This window comes from Phytophthora cinnamomi (assembly GCF_018691715.1).
Source record: "Phytophthora cinnamomi strain GKB4 chromosome Unknown Contig21, whole genome shotgun sequence".
NCBI lineage: Eukaryota > Oomycota > Peronosporomycetes > Peronosporales > Peronosporaceae > Phytophthora > Phytophthora cinnamomi.
Genome location: NW_027150954.1, coordinates 3,098,380 through 3,115,874, shown reverse-complemented (window position 1 = coordinate 3,115,874; position 17,495 = coordinate 3,098,380). Strand labels below are relative to the sequence as shown.

General features: G+C 53.9%; 1 protein-coding gene across 1 annotated transcript; it reads left to right on the top strand.

Annotated features, from left to right (window-relative positions):
• Nucleotides 1-1,445: 1,445 nt before the first annotated feature.
• On the top strand, nt 1,446-17,494 carry IUM83_03848 (Arsenical-resistance protein; the record flags this gene model as incomplete). The annotated part of the gene is made up of 3 exons (XM_067927880.1): nt 1,446-1,814; nt 17,166-17,237; nt 17,291-17,494. 3 exons carry the CDS (start codon nt 1,446-1,448, stop codon nt 17,492-17,494), a joined length of 645 nt encoding a protein of 214 aa, XP_067795207.1.
• Nucleotide 17,495: the final 1 nt, after the last annotated feature.

Below are 17,495 nucleotides of genomic sequence, written 5' to 3'. Positions count from 1 at the left end.
GCCAGCCGAGTGGCATCACATGCTAACGAGTGCATCTATCTGAGGGCGTTATCGGTGATGTCTGAAAACCAGGACGGGCAGGATACGTTCGTGCGCATTTTGTAGTGACGCACGGTAAAACTATCCGCTATCATCATGCCAACCAAATATACCATGTATCACGCACGTGCTGTACTCTGTGTCTTTGTCGAAGGTGTTCGTGAGTTCGCATTGTCGATGTTGTGAATCGAAACCTCAGTGTACCGTCTACCGGTACAATACATGCACATGTACAACATTTCCCAAGCTAATTGCAAAGCTTCCCAACCAATGTGAAATTCAGGTTTCTAGAGAGTAAAAGACTACACCATTGCACAGCGTTATTCTCAAAGTCAACACTCAAATTCAAAAAGTGCGCACTGAAATTCAAATACCTGTTATTTCTTATGCCTTCATATAACAAAGCCGTTCTTCGCCCGGAACAGCTCTGGATTTGCGGTGAGCGTGCGAAAAGGAGTATAGTATCATTTTGTGATAATACAGTGAAGCGCTAATACTAGATCGCTGTCACTTAAACCGGGAGGGCTGTTCGACTGAGCTATGAATCCGATGGTTGCTAATAGAATTGGATGAGATGTATAATACGCAATAGCGCTGTGGTGCGTGACCCCCGGTGATTACCTAGTTCGGCAAATGAAACTGTGCGTGGCCGCCATGATGAGCTGCGGCAGAAGTGGATGAGGATTTCGCAATATCCTATTTTGACGCTTTTGTGTGCTAGAGTGTGTGTTCCAGCCGAATTGATCGTCGATACATTTTCCGGCGTCAAGTGGAATCCAAGGCCAGGAATTGGTAGTAAAATCACGATTAGTACTGCACACTACTAATAGCATAATACTATTTGTAATAGTAATACTACAAATTCCAAATATCGCCGCTAGTACTAACATAAACGTAGTAGGAAAAATCACGATAGTAGTACTAAAAAACACTACTAAATATCCTACTAAATTTCAGGTAGAAGTGCAAGGTCAATATTTTCAAAGGACGCGCGCAAAGGGTGGCAAAGCCGTGCTTTGCACGGGGAAGCTCTGGATTTACAAGTCAGTTTTCAAATTTTATACTTCGAAGTATTTAAAATTTATGAGATGATTAAAGTAATACCACTTCGCCCTAAGGAGTCAGTATGGTAATTTCAAGCTTTCGACATAAGGGAATCTGCCACTTTAGTGCACTAGAAGCATATTAGTGCACTAATAGAAACGGCCAATCACGCCAAAAACCTACGAGCTCTGGTATATTACTGGATGAAATGTTCGAAACCGTAAAACCTGCCATTATGTATACAGCTCCTGTTGGCTAACTCTCGACCACCCGATTTGTCTCGTCTGCTTTTGCAGTTAGTACTAGTGGCATGAGCTTAACTATTCGACTATCACTACCAAATTGACCTCGCCCCGAGAATCATGACCAAGAAGCGCGGAGACTACACCAAAAGCAAGCTAAGCTCTGCCGTGGAGCGAGTTGTCGCTGGCGAGAAGGCAAAAGCTGTCAGCATGAGCACCAAGATTCCGTACCGCACGCTAATTAAGTGGGTAGGCAAGCGCAAGAAAGGCGAATCGATGGAGTCTCAGCGACGTGGCCCTCAACCACGCCTGACAGCTGAGGCAGAGCAAAACCTTTGTGAGTGGATAATGGGGCGACAGCTTATCGGGAAGCCGGCCAAGCGTGGGGAAATCATTGCCAAGGCCAGCACGATCGCTGAGATGACTACGGGCACTGGCGTTGGTAGCGGCTGGTACAGGCGCTTTATGAAGCGGCACCCAGCTCTGTCTGTACGGACATCGCAGTCAATATCGAAGGCGCGAAATGCGGTTGACACTACTGACATTTAGCAGTTGTTTGGAACATTGGCTAAGCTGTATATCGAAGGCCATTACAGCCCGTAGAGAGTCTTTAATGTTGATGAAACGGCGTTCCAGACCAGTACAAAGACCAAAAAGGTCGTCGCTGCTCGTGGTTCGAGCAACGTCTGGCACACTGACGCCGGAACAAGCTTCCATCTCGCGGTGGTGGCGTGCGGCAGGAGCAGTGGTTCCTCCACTCTTTGTGATTCCGGCGAAGACGGTCTCTCTCGAAATAATGGACGACTGTGGTATCCCAGGTGCTGCGGTGACTACAACCGAATCTGGATTCATGAACAGCACTTGTTCCGGTCCTGGCTTGGTTTCTTTGCTGCCGCGGTACCAAGTAGCGTTGCTAGACATCTGCTGCTTATCATGGACGGATGCAGCTCGCACTACTCGGTGGAGTTGGTAGACGTGGCCAGTGCGTTTCAGATTCAGCTCGTATGCCTACCTGCCAATGCCACGCATCTGTTACAGCCCCTTGACGTAGCTGTCTTTGCGTCATTTAAAAGAAAGCTGCGAGGATTAGTTGAGGTGTTAACAAACGACGGTGGTGACTACAAGATCGACAAGAAAACAGCGATCAAGCTCGCGGCTCTGGCGTGGGAAAGCGGAAACTGTAGTGGGTCTAACTTGACTCACTACTTTAGCTTAAACGTTGCGCTACGTGTATGAGGAAGCGTAAGTACTTAGTAATTATTCGAGTTAATTATATTTGAATACACAAATATAAGTTAACTTAGACAAGACTCCAAGTAGCTAGTTTAAGGTAAAATGAGAACTGTATTGTTTGTAAATTGATCTTCCTCCTAAATCTGCTAAAACTGTTTATCATCTATGAAAGGGGTTGACAGCGGCTGGCTGTCAGAGCCCCGCCAATATGCATGTCTCTAATTGGTAGAAAGATGCTGCTTTCTACCAATAGGATCTTTGAGTAGGTGTGGACCACTCATTGTGGTGGCCCACTTCATGTGTCCATTGGTGTGTCTTACACCAAGGTGAGGAAGTATCTAAAACTTTTAACAGATATCCTATCTGTTAAAATCACAAGTGGCTTGTAGCCACTTGTACGTGTAACCCCGTTACAGAAACTTATCGCCAAGCATCAAAGCCGGCTTCAAAGCATGCGGGCTTTTCCGCTATCCTTGGCTAGAATGCACCATGTTGTCGAGAATTTCGCTCGAAATGGAGCGCCGGCGTCGATTAAGCAAGCCGCTCGGCTTCGCGTGAAGGAAACCGTGCAACAACAGCTTCTTGTCCTCTCACTACCACGCACGAAAGGCAGGAAGCGGAAGACAGCGACAGTTGGTGGGCGATTGCTAACCCGTGAACTACTAGAGAACCTACAAGCAAAGCCTCGAAAGGCACCGCAAAAACGTTCCCGACTGACACCGGTTCATAAGGAGGTTGAAAATGCTCCAGGCGCACCCGAGCAATCGCTGTTTGAAGCGATAGTTTAGTCAAGAGATAAGACAGACAGGCAAAACAATGTTAGTTACTGTAAGTCCATTGCACACACAGATGAGCAAATAATCGTACCTTTATAACAGGGCGGAGATTTAACGTGTCCGAGGGGACTCGAACCCGCGACAACCCTGCTCCCCGTAGAGCCCTCAATAAGCCAGCGGCGTTAACCGATTGAGCTGCCAGCACTGTCGAAATGACAAATTGTTTCCAAGATACATATCCTTTCAATACTGATGTGTTTGCGTTTTTATCGTGTATTATAGGTTACCTAACCACTGAACGAACGAAACACTGTCCCAGTCTGGTTCATACAATTACTAAGATAAAAAGGATCACTAAACTGGCAATCAGCAGGAAATAGGCCATTCACTACAATCCATCCAAACTACCCAATAAGAGCCTCTCCACACCAGAATCTACTACAACTAACCGAGTATCCGGTGTGTTTGTCTGGTGTCCGTCGTATTCCGCCCTTGGGGCATCAGCCTGCCATAGAGCATCGTCCTATCGCCCTGCATTAGCGCATTAGTAGCCTGCCCTATGGAATCTCACCATCATCCCGACTGGCTTATCTTTGCCCGAAATTACAACGCATAGCCATGCGTGATAATTATAACGCGCTGTGATTGGCCGATTGATTTGCCTCAGCTTTCACATTTCCTTTTTTGAATTCCGCGCGCGGCGGAGCGAGGAAGCGCTCGGACGTCGGGCGCTACAGCAAGCCCCACAGGACGCGAGCGCCGCACAGGGACTAAGGTACGCTTAGCTACATAGTTTCCTAACTGTAATAGAAGTGTCGGTTTCGGGAGTTCCGCCTGTTGGGATAACTGGTACCTTCAGGGCAGTCGAGGTATTATAGTGTGGGATTAAGGGCGGCCTGGTGCCTACTCCGGTGGGGCCACGGGGAGTTGCAGTGGGTTCCACGACACGGCCATGTAGTCGAGACTCCCCGTTGGTGCACAGATGCCAGGCAGGTCGTCCCGAATCTGCAACATTGCTCTCTTGCTTGCATCCCGGGTTTAATTACCTTGGAGAATGGCATTTGGGTACTGCAGCTCTCCACTATACTGACCGTTACTTTCTCTAAAGTGGGTAGCAATACCCATTTTAAGATGATAAGAAAGACTGCAGCTGGCACCCGCCGCCGACGTAGGATTTCGCGTGCCCTTGCCGCAGCGACCGCTCTTGGGAGCCGCGACCCTGAGGTGCCCACGTCCGCCCGCCAGCGGCGTGGGAAATCTCATACCAATCCGGGGTAAATGGGGCAGATCTCGGCGAAGCCGGTGACCTGCCTCATCTCCGGGCCAGTGGTCGTGTATGGGACCGGCGCTTTAGGTGGACGCACCTATTTGCGCTTCTGTGTCCGCGGCGGGGCGCGTGTATAGGACCCAGGAAATGGCGACGGTGTTCTTAGACTTTATGTCTAACGCGTCATGTAACTCTGTTGCGTGTACGCAGGCCAAAATGGCTCGAACGAAAAGGAAATGGACGCGCGAGGAGATCGAGCAGGCCTTGCGGGACAACGAGCGTATCAACGCAACCCCGGCTGCTCCAGAGGAGCCTGCCGCTAAAAGGCGCCGCCAAGCGCGTCGGAGGGCTAAACGATACAACTTAAACAAGGAATTTCAAGCGCTTAACGTGACAGACACGGCCGCTACTGTCACGGCTGTCGAGAGTCACGTTGCGGCCGAGAATACGCCTGTTGAGCCTCCACCAGTCCGCAGAGAACAGCCTGTGGCCCCAGCAGCAGCGCCTGTTGTTCCTACAGTTGTAGCGGCCGATGTCAGCACAACGGAGCAAGTTCCCGGCCCGACCCCGGCGGAGGCAGCGCGTAGGAGGCGCGCAGCAATGACGGCGTCTCAAACAGAACGACGCCGCGCGCGAGATAGAGAGAGGGCCCGGGCCAGAAGGGCGAACATGACGGGATCCCAGCGCGAGCGTCAGAGACGTAGAGATGCAGAGCGCCAACGGGCACGAAGGGCTTTGCGAACAGAGCCTGAACGACAGCGCTCGCGAGCTGCAGTGTCAGCTAGACGGGCGGACCAGCCGGAGCATGAACGACGGACTGAGCTGGAGGTTGACCGACTTCGCCACGAACAACTGCGACTTCAGGAACCCCCGGAAGAACGGGAGGTACGCCTCGAGCGCGAGCGAGTTCGCCAAGAAGATCGTCGGGCTGCGCTAAGCCATGAAGTGATTGAAGCTGAGAGGTCCGCCCGCCGGGAGCATCAAGCAATGGTTCGCGATGCTCAAGAGGAGGAGGAGAGAGAGGAGCGGCGACAACAGGAGCGTATACGGCGCAGCACCCTTCGCAGAGGTCATGCACTCGCGAACCAGGAGGATTTCAGAGTTTCCATGCTCAGCGGCGACAACATCGTCAATGGGCGCCACAGACTGCCTCCGACTACGGTCTGCTCTCATTGCAACGCATGGAAATGGCCTGCAGAGTCCAAGAAAGGCTGCTGTTTAGAGGGAGCGGTGCAACTACCTTCACTACCAGCTGCGCCTCCGCGATTGCACCAGTTGTACACGGACGCCGAGTTTCGGCGCCGCATCCGAGCCTACAACCAAGTGTTTGCCTTCACGTCGATTGGGGCTTCCTGTAGCAACCGGTACAACTTCAGGGACGTGAACCAAGACGAGAGCGTTGCTGGACAACGTGGTGTATACACGTATCGTATTCAAGGAGCCATGGGGCACTACTTGGGCTCTCTACTTCCTCGTATCGATACGTTCACGAACGAGCCCATGCCCCCCAAGTTTGCCCAGATCTACATCGTCGATCCAGACATGCAACAACGTGCGGAGCGACGCCGAGGTATCTTCGCTGACCTCGATTCTGGAACGCTGCTGGAGATCGAGCAAATGATGGAAGAGTCCAATCCGTTCGCGCAACAATTTCTCAACTTCGCGGAGAAGCTGCGCGCCGACCAGGCAGCAGGAAAGGAGGTGGTTGATATGGTGTTCCGGCTACACGAAAAGAGGTCGAACCCGCGAACCCACAACCTACCAACGGTCTCGGAAGTTGGAGCGACTCTTATCGAGGACGGCAACTTGGACAGTCCGCGGGACATCCTTCTGCGTACTAAAGATCACTCGCTGCGCTCTTCGAAACACACTCTGTGTATGACCCGTTGCAGTACCCACTACTTCTTCCGCATGGAGAACTGGGTTGGACCTACACAGACGTGTATGCGAACAACGTGGTGCGCAGAAAGAAGCGTGAAATGTCCCTCCGCGAGCACGTAGCCTACCGGTTATTCCAGAATGTCGGTGACGATTCGGTACTGCACCAAGGTGGACGATTATTTCAGCAGTACTGCGTAGATCAACGAGCCAAGTGCGAGCAGGAGCAACTGCGTTGGGTGGCATCCCATCAAGCTGAACTACGGGCCGATCAGTACAGCGGGGTTCGAGACGCGCTTCTAAGTGAAAACACGGCGGTTCTGCGCGAGGGAGAAGCTCTACTGACGGAATACAACCGCGAAACGGGGGTGTTACAGCACCCAGACGAACCGCAGCGTCGCTCGGGACACTTCCTGGACCAAACCGGCAAGCGCATCGTTCTACCAGCCACGCATTCGGGGAGTCCGCGGGCCATGTACAAGTCTTACCAAGATTCCATGGCTATCGTGCGCGAGTACGGGAAACCGGACGTCTTCGTTACTATGACGTGCAACCCTACGTGGGAGGAGATCCAGAAAAGATACCGGAGCCAAACCAAAGCGCACAAGACCGCCCGGACATCGTAGCCCGCGTTTGGCAGCAGAAATTGGCGGCTATGCTGAAAGACTTGGATGAAGGCGTACTGGGACGTGTTCTGGCGAGGATCTACGTAGTGGAGTTCCAGAAGCGGGGCCTCCCACACGCACACATTCTGATTATTCTTGCAGACGAAGACAAGCCGCGTACAAGACAAATCATCGACAAGTTGTGCTCTTCGGAGCTCCCGGACGCCGAGATCAACCCCCAGCTGTACGAGACCATCCTCACTTGCATGATGCATGGTCCATGTGGCGCGGCGAACCCCTCCAGCCCCTGCATGAAGGACGGAAAGTGCACGAAGGGATACCCGAAGCCGTTGGTAGAGGTTACCCAAGGAAACGTGAACGGGTTTCCTGTCTGCAGACGTCGCCGCCGGCCACCAGGGGTACTCAAGTTCAAGGGAAGGGAGTACGACAACGCCACCATTAACCAATGGGTGGTCCCGTACAATCCCTACCTTTCGCAGAAGTGCAACTGCCATATCAACGTGGAGGTTTGTACGGCCCTCACGGCGGTCAAATATCTGTACAAGTACGTCTACAAGGGGTCCGACAAGGCTGTAATAACTGTGGAAACGGTTGGCGGGGAGTCGAACGGTGCAAGGATGGATCCCAACGAGATTCTTCGGTACCTGAACGCAAGGTATATATCTCCGATAGAGGCATGTATGCGGCTTCTCGACTTCTCCGTTCAAGGCAAGACGCACTCCATCGTACAGCTGACGATCCACCTGGAGAACGAGCAATTTGTGACCTTCCGTTCGAGCGACAACCCGGATCGAGTTCTCACGCGTGGTCGCCACTCGATGTTGACCCGCTTCTTCGAACTGTGCGCGAGTGAGGCCCCGGAGAACCAAGTTGCAAAGACCATGGTGTACCAAGACATTCCGAAGCTATTCCGATGGGATGACAAGGCAAAGAAATGGGTTCGTCGCAAACAATACCAAGCGGCGCTTGGGCGGATGGTTCATGTGACCCCTCGGGACATGGAGAGGTTCTACATGCGTGTACTGCTATGTCACCGCAAGGGACCACAGTCTTTTGCCAAGCTTCGGACAGTGGATGGTGTTACGTATGCGTCGTACCGCCAGGCCGCACTCAAACTGGGCTACCTTGAAGACGACGCAGAATGGATTGCGTGTATGGAAGAAGCCGCTGCCTTCAAGATGCCGTACCAACTCCGCCAGCTCTTCGCGACGATCATTGTTTATTCTCAAGTTTCGGAGGTTCGCGTACTGTGGAATCGATTCTACGACGTTCTTTCTGAAGACTTCGCGCACACATACCGGGGCTTGGAAGGACAGGAGAAGGAAGACATGATCAGGTTCCACACACTCAAGGACCTTAACGACCTGCTCCAAATCAATGGCTACGTAGTGGCGGACTTTGACCTCCCTCAGCTGGATGACTACCCGCGGCTGGTGCTGGATTCGCTGCTGCGGAACAACCTCATTCGACGCGAACTGGAGGGGTACCAGCACTCTACCCTTCAAGCCATTGTGGACCAAGAAAGCCAGCTGAACGACGGCCAACGAGCTATTTACGACGAAATCATCCAGGCGGCCGAAGCGCCAGTTCAAGGCAACAAGCTGTTCTTTATTGACGGCCCGGGAGGTACAGGAAAATCAACTCTGCTGCGGCATATCCTGGCGAAGGTGCGACTGTCCGGGAAGATCGCGATTGCTGTGGCTTCGAGTGGAATTGCTTCGCTCTTGCTCATGGGTGGGCGCACAGCGCATTCAACGTTCAAGATACCTCTCAAGCTGAACGACAAGTCGACGTGTGCGATTTATAAACAATCGCGCCTCAAGATGTTGATCGAGCGGGCCAGTTTGGTTATCTGGGACGAAGCTCCGATGACTCACAGGCACGCCTTCGAAGCGGTCGACAGGTCTTTGCGTGACATCATGGGTAACGACCAGGAGCCTTTTGGAGGAAAAGTATTTGTACTTTCGGGTGACTTCCGACAGATTTTGCCGGTGGTAGTACGCGGCACACCAGCGGAGACCATCGACGCGTGTCTGAAGTCATCTACGCTATGGCGACACTTCAAGCAGCTGCATCTCACTGAAAACATGCGTGTACAATCGGCAAGTAACGAAAGCACCGCCGCAGAGCTCGCAGCTTTCTCGGAGTTTCTCCTACAAGTGGGAGAGGGTAGACACGAGGTCAACAGGTCCCTGGGCAGGGACTTTGTGAAGATTCCGCGCGATATGCTGATCGACAACATCTACGAAGAAGGAGACGACATTGAAGACGAAGAAATCACACCTGGAGCTGTTCCACGGGGTTTGAAGAACATTATTGATAAGATGTACGCCGACATCAACGATCCTGAGGTTGCTACGGACGAGTACTTCGCCAACAGGACCATCTTGACCACTACCAACGCCGTGGTGCACCGCATCAACCAAGCTGTCTCTGAACGACTCTCCGGGGAGGCCCGCGAGTATCTATCGGTGGATTCAGTGGATGACGACAACGAAGGAAACTTCTTCGAGCCGGAGGTGTTGCATTCGGTGACTATCAACGGTATTCCTCCACACAAGCTTACATTGAAGGAAGGCGCCCCAATTATGATGATGAGAAACCTGAACCCCGACTTGGGCCTCTGCAACGGAACGCGACTACGGGTTGTCCAGCTCAAGCCTCACGTTATTCATGCTACCATCATGACTGGCGAGCGCCTAGGCCAAAACGTTCTAATTCCAAGGATCGTCTTCGTCAGCGATGGGGACGCGCGCGAGTTCCCCTTCCGCTTGCGACGTAAGCAGTTTCCAGTTGTACCAGCGTTCGCCATGACCATCAACAAAGCCCAAGGCCAAACCGTCCAGAACCTAGGTTTGTATCTGGCGACACCCTGCTTCTCCCACGGACAGCTCTATGTGGCGCTGTCGCGGGTTACATCCAGGTCCAAGTTCAAGGCTTTGATCGAGTATCCGGAGCTGGAGGAAGACGACGGTGCATACACTGACAACATTGTGTACAGGCAGATATTCGAAGATGCTTAGGCGGAGAAGGCGATCAGCAGTACACACTTCATAAGTACATAATTTCATGTCTGTTTTGGAAGTGCGTTTCACTTTAGCAATGCATTCCTTTGACGAAACCATCGCCCGCCGGAGCGAAGCGGAGGCGGGCATACCCATACCCCAACGACAAAGCGGTGCTTAAGCGAACCAACCAGCCCGGCGGAGCGAAGCGGAGGCGGGCGGTCCACACTACTGTGGCCAAACCCACACCCACCGCCGCGAAGCGGCGGCGCTCGGCTAGTCTACTACAACTAACAGAGTATCCGGTGTGTCTGTCTGTAAGTCCGTCGTATTCCGCCCTTGGGGCATCAGCCTGCCGTAGCGCATCGTCCTACCGCCCTGCATTAGCGCATTAGTAACCTGCCCTATGGCATCTCACCATCTTCCGGACTGGCTTATGTTTGCCCGATATTACAACATAGCCATGCGTGATAATTATAACGCGCTCTGATTGGCCGATTTTGCCTCAGCGCTCACATTTCCTTTTTTGAATTTCGCGGGCCGCGGAGCGAGGAAGCGCTCGGACGTCGGGCGCTGCAGCGAGCCCCACAGGACGCGAGCGCCGCACAGGGACTAAGGTACGCTTAGCTACATAGTTTCCAAACTGTAATAGAAGTGTCGGTTTCGGGAGTTCCGCCTGTTGGGATAACTGGTACCTTCAGGGCAGTCGAGGTATTATAGTGTGGGATTAAGGGCGGCCTGGTGCCTACTCCGGTGGGGCCACGGGGGAGTTGCAGTGGGTTCCACGACACGGCCATGTAGTCGAGACTCCCCCGTTGGCGCACAGATGCCAGGCAGGTCGTCCCGAATCTGCAACATTGCTCACTTACCTGCACCCCGGGTTTAATTACCTTGGGGAATGGCATTTGGGTACTGCACCTCTCCACTATACTGACCGTTACTTTCTCTAAAGTGGGTAGCAATACCCATTTTAAGATGATAAGAAAGACTGCAGCTGGCACCCGCCGCCGACGTAGGATTACGCGTGCCCTTGCCGCAGCGACCGCTCTTGGGAGCCGCGACCCTGAGGTGCCCACGTCCGCCCGCCAGCGGCGTGGGAAATCTCATACCAACCCGGGGTAAATGGGGCAGATCTCGGCGAAGCCGGGTGACCTGCCTCATCTCCGGGCCAGTGGTCGTGTATGGGACCGGCGCTTTAGGTGGACGCACCTATTTGCGCTTCTGTGTCCGCGGCGGGGCGCGTGTATAGGACCCTGGAAATGACGACGGTGTTCTTAGACTTTATGTCTAGCGCGTCATGTGACTCTGTTGCGTGTACGCAGGCCAAAATGGCTCGAACGAAAAGGAAATGGACGCGCGAGGAGATCGAGCAGGCCTTGCGGGACAACGAGCGTATCAACGCAACCCCGGCTGCCACAGAGGAGCCTGCCGCTAAAAAGCACCGCCAAGCGCGTCGGAGGGCTAAACGATACAACTTGAACAAGGAATTTCAAGCGCTTAACGTGGCAGACACAGCTGCAACGGTCACGGCAGTCCAGAGTCACACCACGGTCGCGATCACGTCTGCTGAGCCTCCACCAGTCCGCAGAGAACAGCCTGCGGCCCCAGCAGCAGCGCCTGTTGTTCCTACAGTTGTAGCGGCCGATGTCTGCGCAACGGAGCAAGTTCCCGGCCCGACCCCGGCGGAGGCAGCGCGTAGGAGGCGCGCAGCAATGACGGCGTCTCAAACAGAACGACGCCGCGCGCGAGATAGAGAGAGGGCCCGGGTCAGAAGGGCGAACATGACGGGATCCCAACGCGAGCGTCAAAGACGTAGAGATGCAGAACGCCAACGGACACGTAGGGCTCTACTAACCGAGGCCGAACGAAGCACAGCGCGCGAACAAAGCCGTTTACTACAGGCCAGTAGAAGAGCTAACCAAACCGAGCAACAACGGGAGATCATGCAGGAGACCGACCGCCTGCTACATGCACAACAGCGACAGCAGGAAACGTCTGATGAACGTCAAGGACGCCAGGAACGTGACCGTGTTCGCCAAGAAGATCGTCGGTCTGCGCTCAGCCAGGAAGTGGTCGAAGCGGAGAGGGCCGCCCGCCGGGAGCATCAAGCAACGGTTCGCGATGCTCAAGAGGAGGAGGAGAGAGAGGAGCGGCGACAACAGGAGCGTATACGGCGCAGCACCCTTCGCAGAGGTCATGCACTCGCGAGCCAGGAGGATTTCAGAGTCTCTATGCTCAGCGGCGACAACATCGTCAATGGGCGCCACAGACTGCCTCCGACTACGGTTTGCTCTCATTGCAACGCATGGAAATGGCCTGCAGAGTCCAAGAAAGGCTGCTGTTTAGAGGGAGCGGTGCAACTACCCCCACTACGAGCTGCGCCTCCGCGATTGCACCAGTTGTACACGGACGCCGAGTTTCGGCGCCGCATCCGAGCCTACAACCAAGTGTTTGCCTTCACGTCGATTGGGGCTTCCTGTAGCAACCGGTCCAACTTCAGGGACGTGAACCAAGACGAGAGCGTTGCTGGACAACGTGGTGTATACACGTATCGTATTCAAGGAGCCATGGGGCACTACTTGGGCTCTCTACTTCCGCGTATCGATACGTTCACGAACGAGCCCATGCCCCCCAAGTTTGCCCAGATCTACATCGTCGATCCAGACATGCAACAGCGAGCGGAGCGTCGCCGAGGTATTTTCGCTGACCTCCACCCTGGAACGCTGCTGGAGTTCGAGCAAATGATGGAAGAGTCCAATCCGTTCGCGCAACAATATCTCAACTTCGCGGAGAAGCTTCGCGCCGACCAGGCAGCGGGAAAGGAGGTGGTTGATATGGTGTTCCGGCTACATGAAAAGAGGTCGAACCCGCGAACCCACAACCTACCAACGGTCTCGGAAGTTGGGGCGACTCTTATCGAGGACGGCAACTTGGACAGCCCGCGCGACATCCTTCTGTGTGCAAAAGATCACTCTCTGTTGCGCCTTTTCGAGACACACTCCGTGTATGACCCGTTGCAGTACCCACTACTTCTTCCGCATGGAGAACTGGGTTGGACCTACACAGACGTGTATGCAAACAACGTGGTGCGCAGAAAGAAGCGTGAAATGTCCCTCCGCGAGCATGTAGCCTACCGGTTATTCCAGAAAGTCGGTGACGAGTCGGTACTGCACCAAGGTGGGCGATTATTCCAGCAGTACTGCGTAGATCAACGAGCCAAGTGCGAGCAAGAGCAACTGCGTTGGGTGGCATCCCATCAAACTGAACTTCGCGCCGATCAGTACAGCGGGGTTCGAGACGCGCTTCTAAGTGAAAACACGGCGGTTCTGCGCGAGGGCGAAGCCCTATTGACGGAGTACAACCGCGAAACTGGGGCGCTCCAGCACCCCGATGAACCGCAGCGTCGCTCGGGACACTTCCTGGACCAAATCGGCAAGCGCATCGTTCTACCAGCTACGCATTCGGGGAGTCCGCGGGCCATGTACAATTCTTACCAAGATTCCATGGCTATCGTGCGGGAGTACGGGAAACCGGACGTCTTCGTTACTATGACGTGCAACCCTACGTGGGAGGAGATCCAGGAAAAGATACCGGAGCCAAACCAAAGCGCACAAGACCGCCCGGACATTGTAGCCCGCGTTTGGCAGCAGAAATTGGCGGCGATGCTGAAAGACTTGGATGAAGGCGTACTGGGACGTGTTCTGGCGAGGATCTACGTAGTGGAGTTCCAGAAGCGGGGCCTCCCACACCCACACATTCTGATTATTCTTGCAGACGAAGACAAGCCGCGTACACGACAAATCATCGACAAGTTGTGCTCTTCGGAGCTCCCGGACGCCGAGATCAACCCCCAGCTGTACGAGACCATCCTCACTTGCATGATGCATGGTCCATGTGGCGCGGCCAACCCCTCCAGCCCCTGCATGAAGGACGGAAAGTGTACGAAGGGATACCCGAAGCCGTTGGTAGAGGTTACCCAAGGAAACGTGAACGGGTTTCCTGTCTGCAGACGTCGCCGCCGGCCTCCAGGAGTACTCAAGTTCAAGGGAAGGGAGTACAACAACGCCACCATTAACCAGTGGGTGGTCCCGTACAACCCCTACCTTTAGCAGAAGTACAACTGCCATATCAACGTGGAGGACTGTACAGCCCTCACGGCGGTCAAATACCTGTACAAGTACGTCTACAAGGGGTCCGACAAGGCTGTAATAACTGTGGAAACGGTGGGCGGGGAGTCGAACGGTGCAAGGGTGGATCCTAACGAGATTCTTCGGTACCTGAACGCAAGGTATATATCTCCGATAGAGGCATGTATGCGGCTTCTCGACTTCTCCGTTCAAGGCAAGACGCACTCCATCGTACAGCTGACTATCCACCTGGAGAACGAGCAATTCGTGACCTTCCGTTCGAGCGACAACCCGGATCGAGTTCTCACGCGCGGTCGCCACTCGATGTTGACCCGCTTCTTCGAACTGTGTGCGAGCGAGGCTCCGGAGAACCAAGTTGCAAAGACCATGGTGTACCAAGACATTCCGAAGCTATTCCGATGGGATGACAAGGCAAAGAAATGGGTTCGTCGCAAACAATACCAAGCGGCGCTTGGGCGGATGGTTCATGTGACCCCTCGGGACATGGAGAGGTTCTACATGCGTGTACTGCTATGTCACCGCAAGGGGCCAAAGTCTTTTGCCAAGCTTCGGACAGTGGATGGTGTTACGTATGCGTCGTACCGCCAGGCCGCACTCAAACTGGGCTACCTTGAAGACGACGCAGAATGGATTGCGTGTATGGAAGAAGCCGCTGCCTTCAAGATGCCGTACCAACTCCGCCAGCTCTTCGCGACGATCATTGTTTATTCTCAAGTTTCGGAGGTTCGCGTACTGTGGAATCGATTCTACGAGGTTCTTTCTGAAGACTTCGCGTACACATACCGGGGCTTGGAAGGACAGGATAAGGAAGACATGATCAGGTTCCACACACTCAAGGACCTTAACGACCTGCTCCAAATCAATGGCTACGTAGTGGCGGACTTTGACCTCCCTCAGCTGGATGACTACCCGCGGCTGGTGCTGGATTCGCTGCTGCGGAACAACCTCATTCGACGCGAACTGGAGGGGTACCAGCACTATACCCTTCAAGCCATTGTGGACCAAGAAAGCCAGCTGAACGACGGCCAACGAGCTATTTACGACGAAATCATCCAGGCGGCCGAAGTACCAGTTCAAGGCAACAAGCTATTCTTTATTGACGGTCCGGGAGGTACAGGAAAGTCAACTCTGCTGCGGCATATCCTGGCGAAGGTGCGACTGTCCGGGAAGATCGCGATTGCTGTGGCTTCGAGTGGAATTGCTTCTCTGTTGCTCATGGGTGGGCGCACAGCGCATTCAACGTTCAAGATACCTCTCAAGCTGAACGACAAGTCGACGTGTGCGATTTATAAACAGTCGCGCCTCAAGATGTTGATCGAGCGGGCCAGTTTGGTTATCTGGGACGAAGCTCCGATGACTCACAGGCACGCCTTGGAAGCGGTCGACAGGTCTTTGCGTGACATCATGGGTAACGACCAGGAGCCTTTTGGAGGAAAAGTATTTGTACTTTCCGGTGACTTCCGCCAGATTTTGCCGGTGGTAGTACGCGGCACACCAGCGGAGACCATCGACGCGTGTCTGAAGGCATCTACGCTATGGCGACACTTCAAGCAGCTGCATCTCACGGAAAACAGGCGTGTACAATCGGCAAGTAACGAAAGCACCGCCGCAGAGCTCGCGGCTTTCTCGGAGTTTCTCCTACAAGTCGGAGAGGGTAGGCACGAGGTCAACAGGTCCCTGGGCAGGGCCTTTGTGAAGATTCCGCGCGATATGCTGATCGACAACATCTACGAAGAAGGAAACGACATTGAAGACGAAGAAATCGCACCTGGAGCTGTTCCACGGGGTTTGAAGAACATTATTGATAAGATGTACGCCGACATCAACGATCCCGAGGTTGCTACGGACGAGTATTTCGCCAACAGGACCATCTTGACGACTACCAACGCCGTGGCGCACCGCATCAACCAAGCCGTCTCTGAACGACTCTCCGGGGAGGCCCACGAATATCTGTCGGTGGATTCAGTGGATGACGACAACGAAGGCAACTTCTTCGAGCCGGAGGTGTTGCATTCGGTGACTATCAACGGTATTCCTCCACACAAGCTTACATTGAAGGAAGGCGCCCCAATTATGATGATGAGAAACCTGAACCCCGACTTGGGCCTCTGCAACGGAACACGACTACGGGTTGTCCAGCTCAAGCCTCACGTTATTCATGCTACCATCATGACTGGCGAGCGCATAGGCCAAAACGTTCTAATTCCAAGGATCGTCTTCGTCAGCGATGGGGACGCGCGCGAGTTCCCCTTCCGCTTGCGACGCAAGCAGTTTCCAGTTGTACCAGCGTTCGCCATGACCATCAACAAAGCCCAAGGCCAAACCGTCCAGAACCTAGGTTTGTATCTGGCGACACCCTGCTTCTCCCACGGACAGCTCTACGTGGCGCTGTCGAGAGTTACATCCAGGTCCAAGTTCAAGGCTTTGATCGAGTATCCGGAGCTGGAGGAAGACGACGGTGCATAATACACTGACAACATTGTGTACAGGCAGATATTCGAAGATGCTTAGGCGGAGTAGGCGATCAGCAGTACACACTTCATAAGTACATAATTTCATGTCTGTTTTGGAAGTGCGTATCACTTTAGCAATGCATTCCTTTGACGAAACCATCGCCCGCCGGAGCGAAGCGGAGGCGGGCATACCCATACCCCAACGTCAAGCGTTGTATAAGCCAACCAACCAGCCCGCCGGAGCGAAGCGGAGCCGGGCGGTCCACACTACTGTGGCCAAACCCACACCCACCGCCGCGAAGCGGCGGCGCTCGGCTAGTTAATCTATGAAAGAGAGTAAACAAACACCTGTCTGATCATTCATATTCCACACTGAAACTCACAGTAGACTTTCGGCTACCTGATGCCCTTTGAAAGGTGCACTAAATTGGCAAATTCCCTTACCTGTGGATAGTTCGCGGTGGGCAGCACCAACGTGTTCGTGGCCGTGGGGCTGCTCGTCATGATGTACCCGCCTCTCACCAAGGTGCACTGGAACCTGGTGCACCGCATATTCGCCGGCAGGCGCCGATGATACAGAACTGGATGCTCGGGCCCTTCGTCATGTTCTTCCTCTCGTCGGCCTTCTTCAGCGGTGACATTGGCTACATGACAGGGCTCAGCCTCGTGGGCTGCGCGCGCTGCATTCCCAAGGTCGTGGGCCGGAACAGCCTCGTGGGCGGAGAGGATGAGTACTGCGCCGCTATCGCGGCCGTGAACGCTGTACTTACCGCTGAACTCTAGT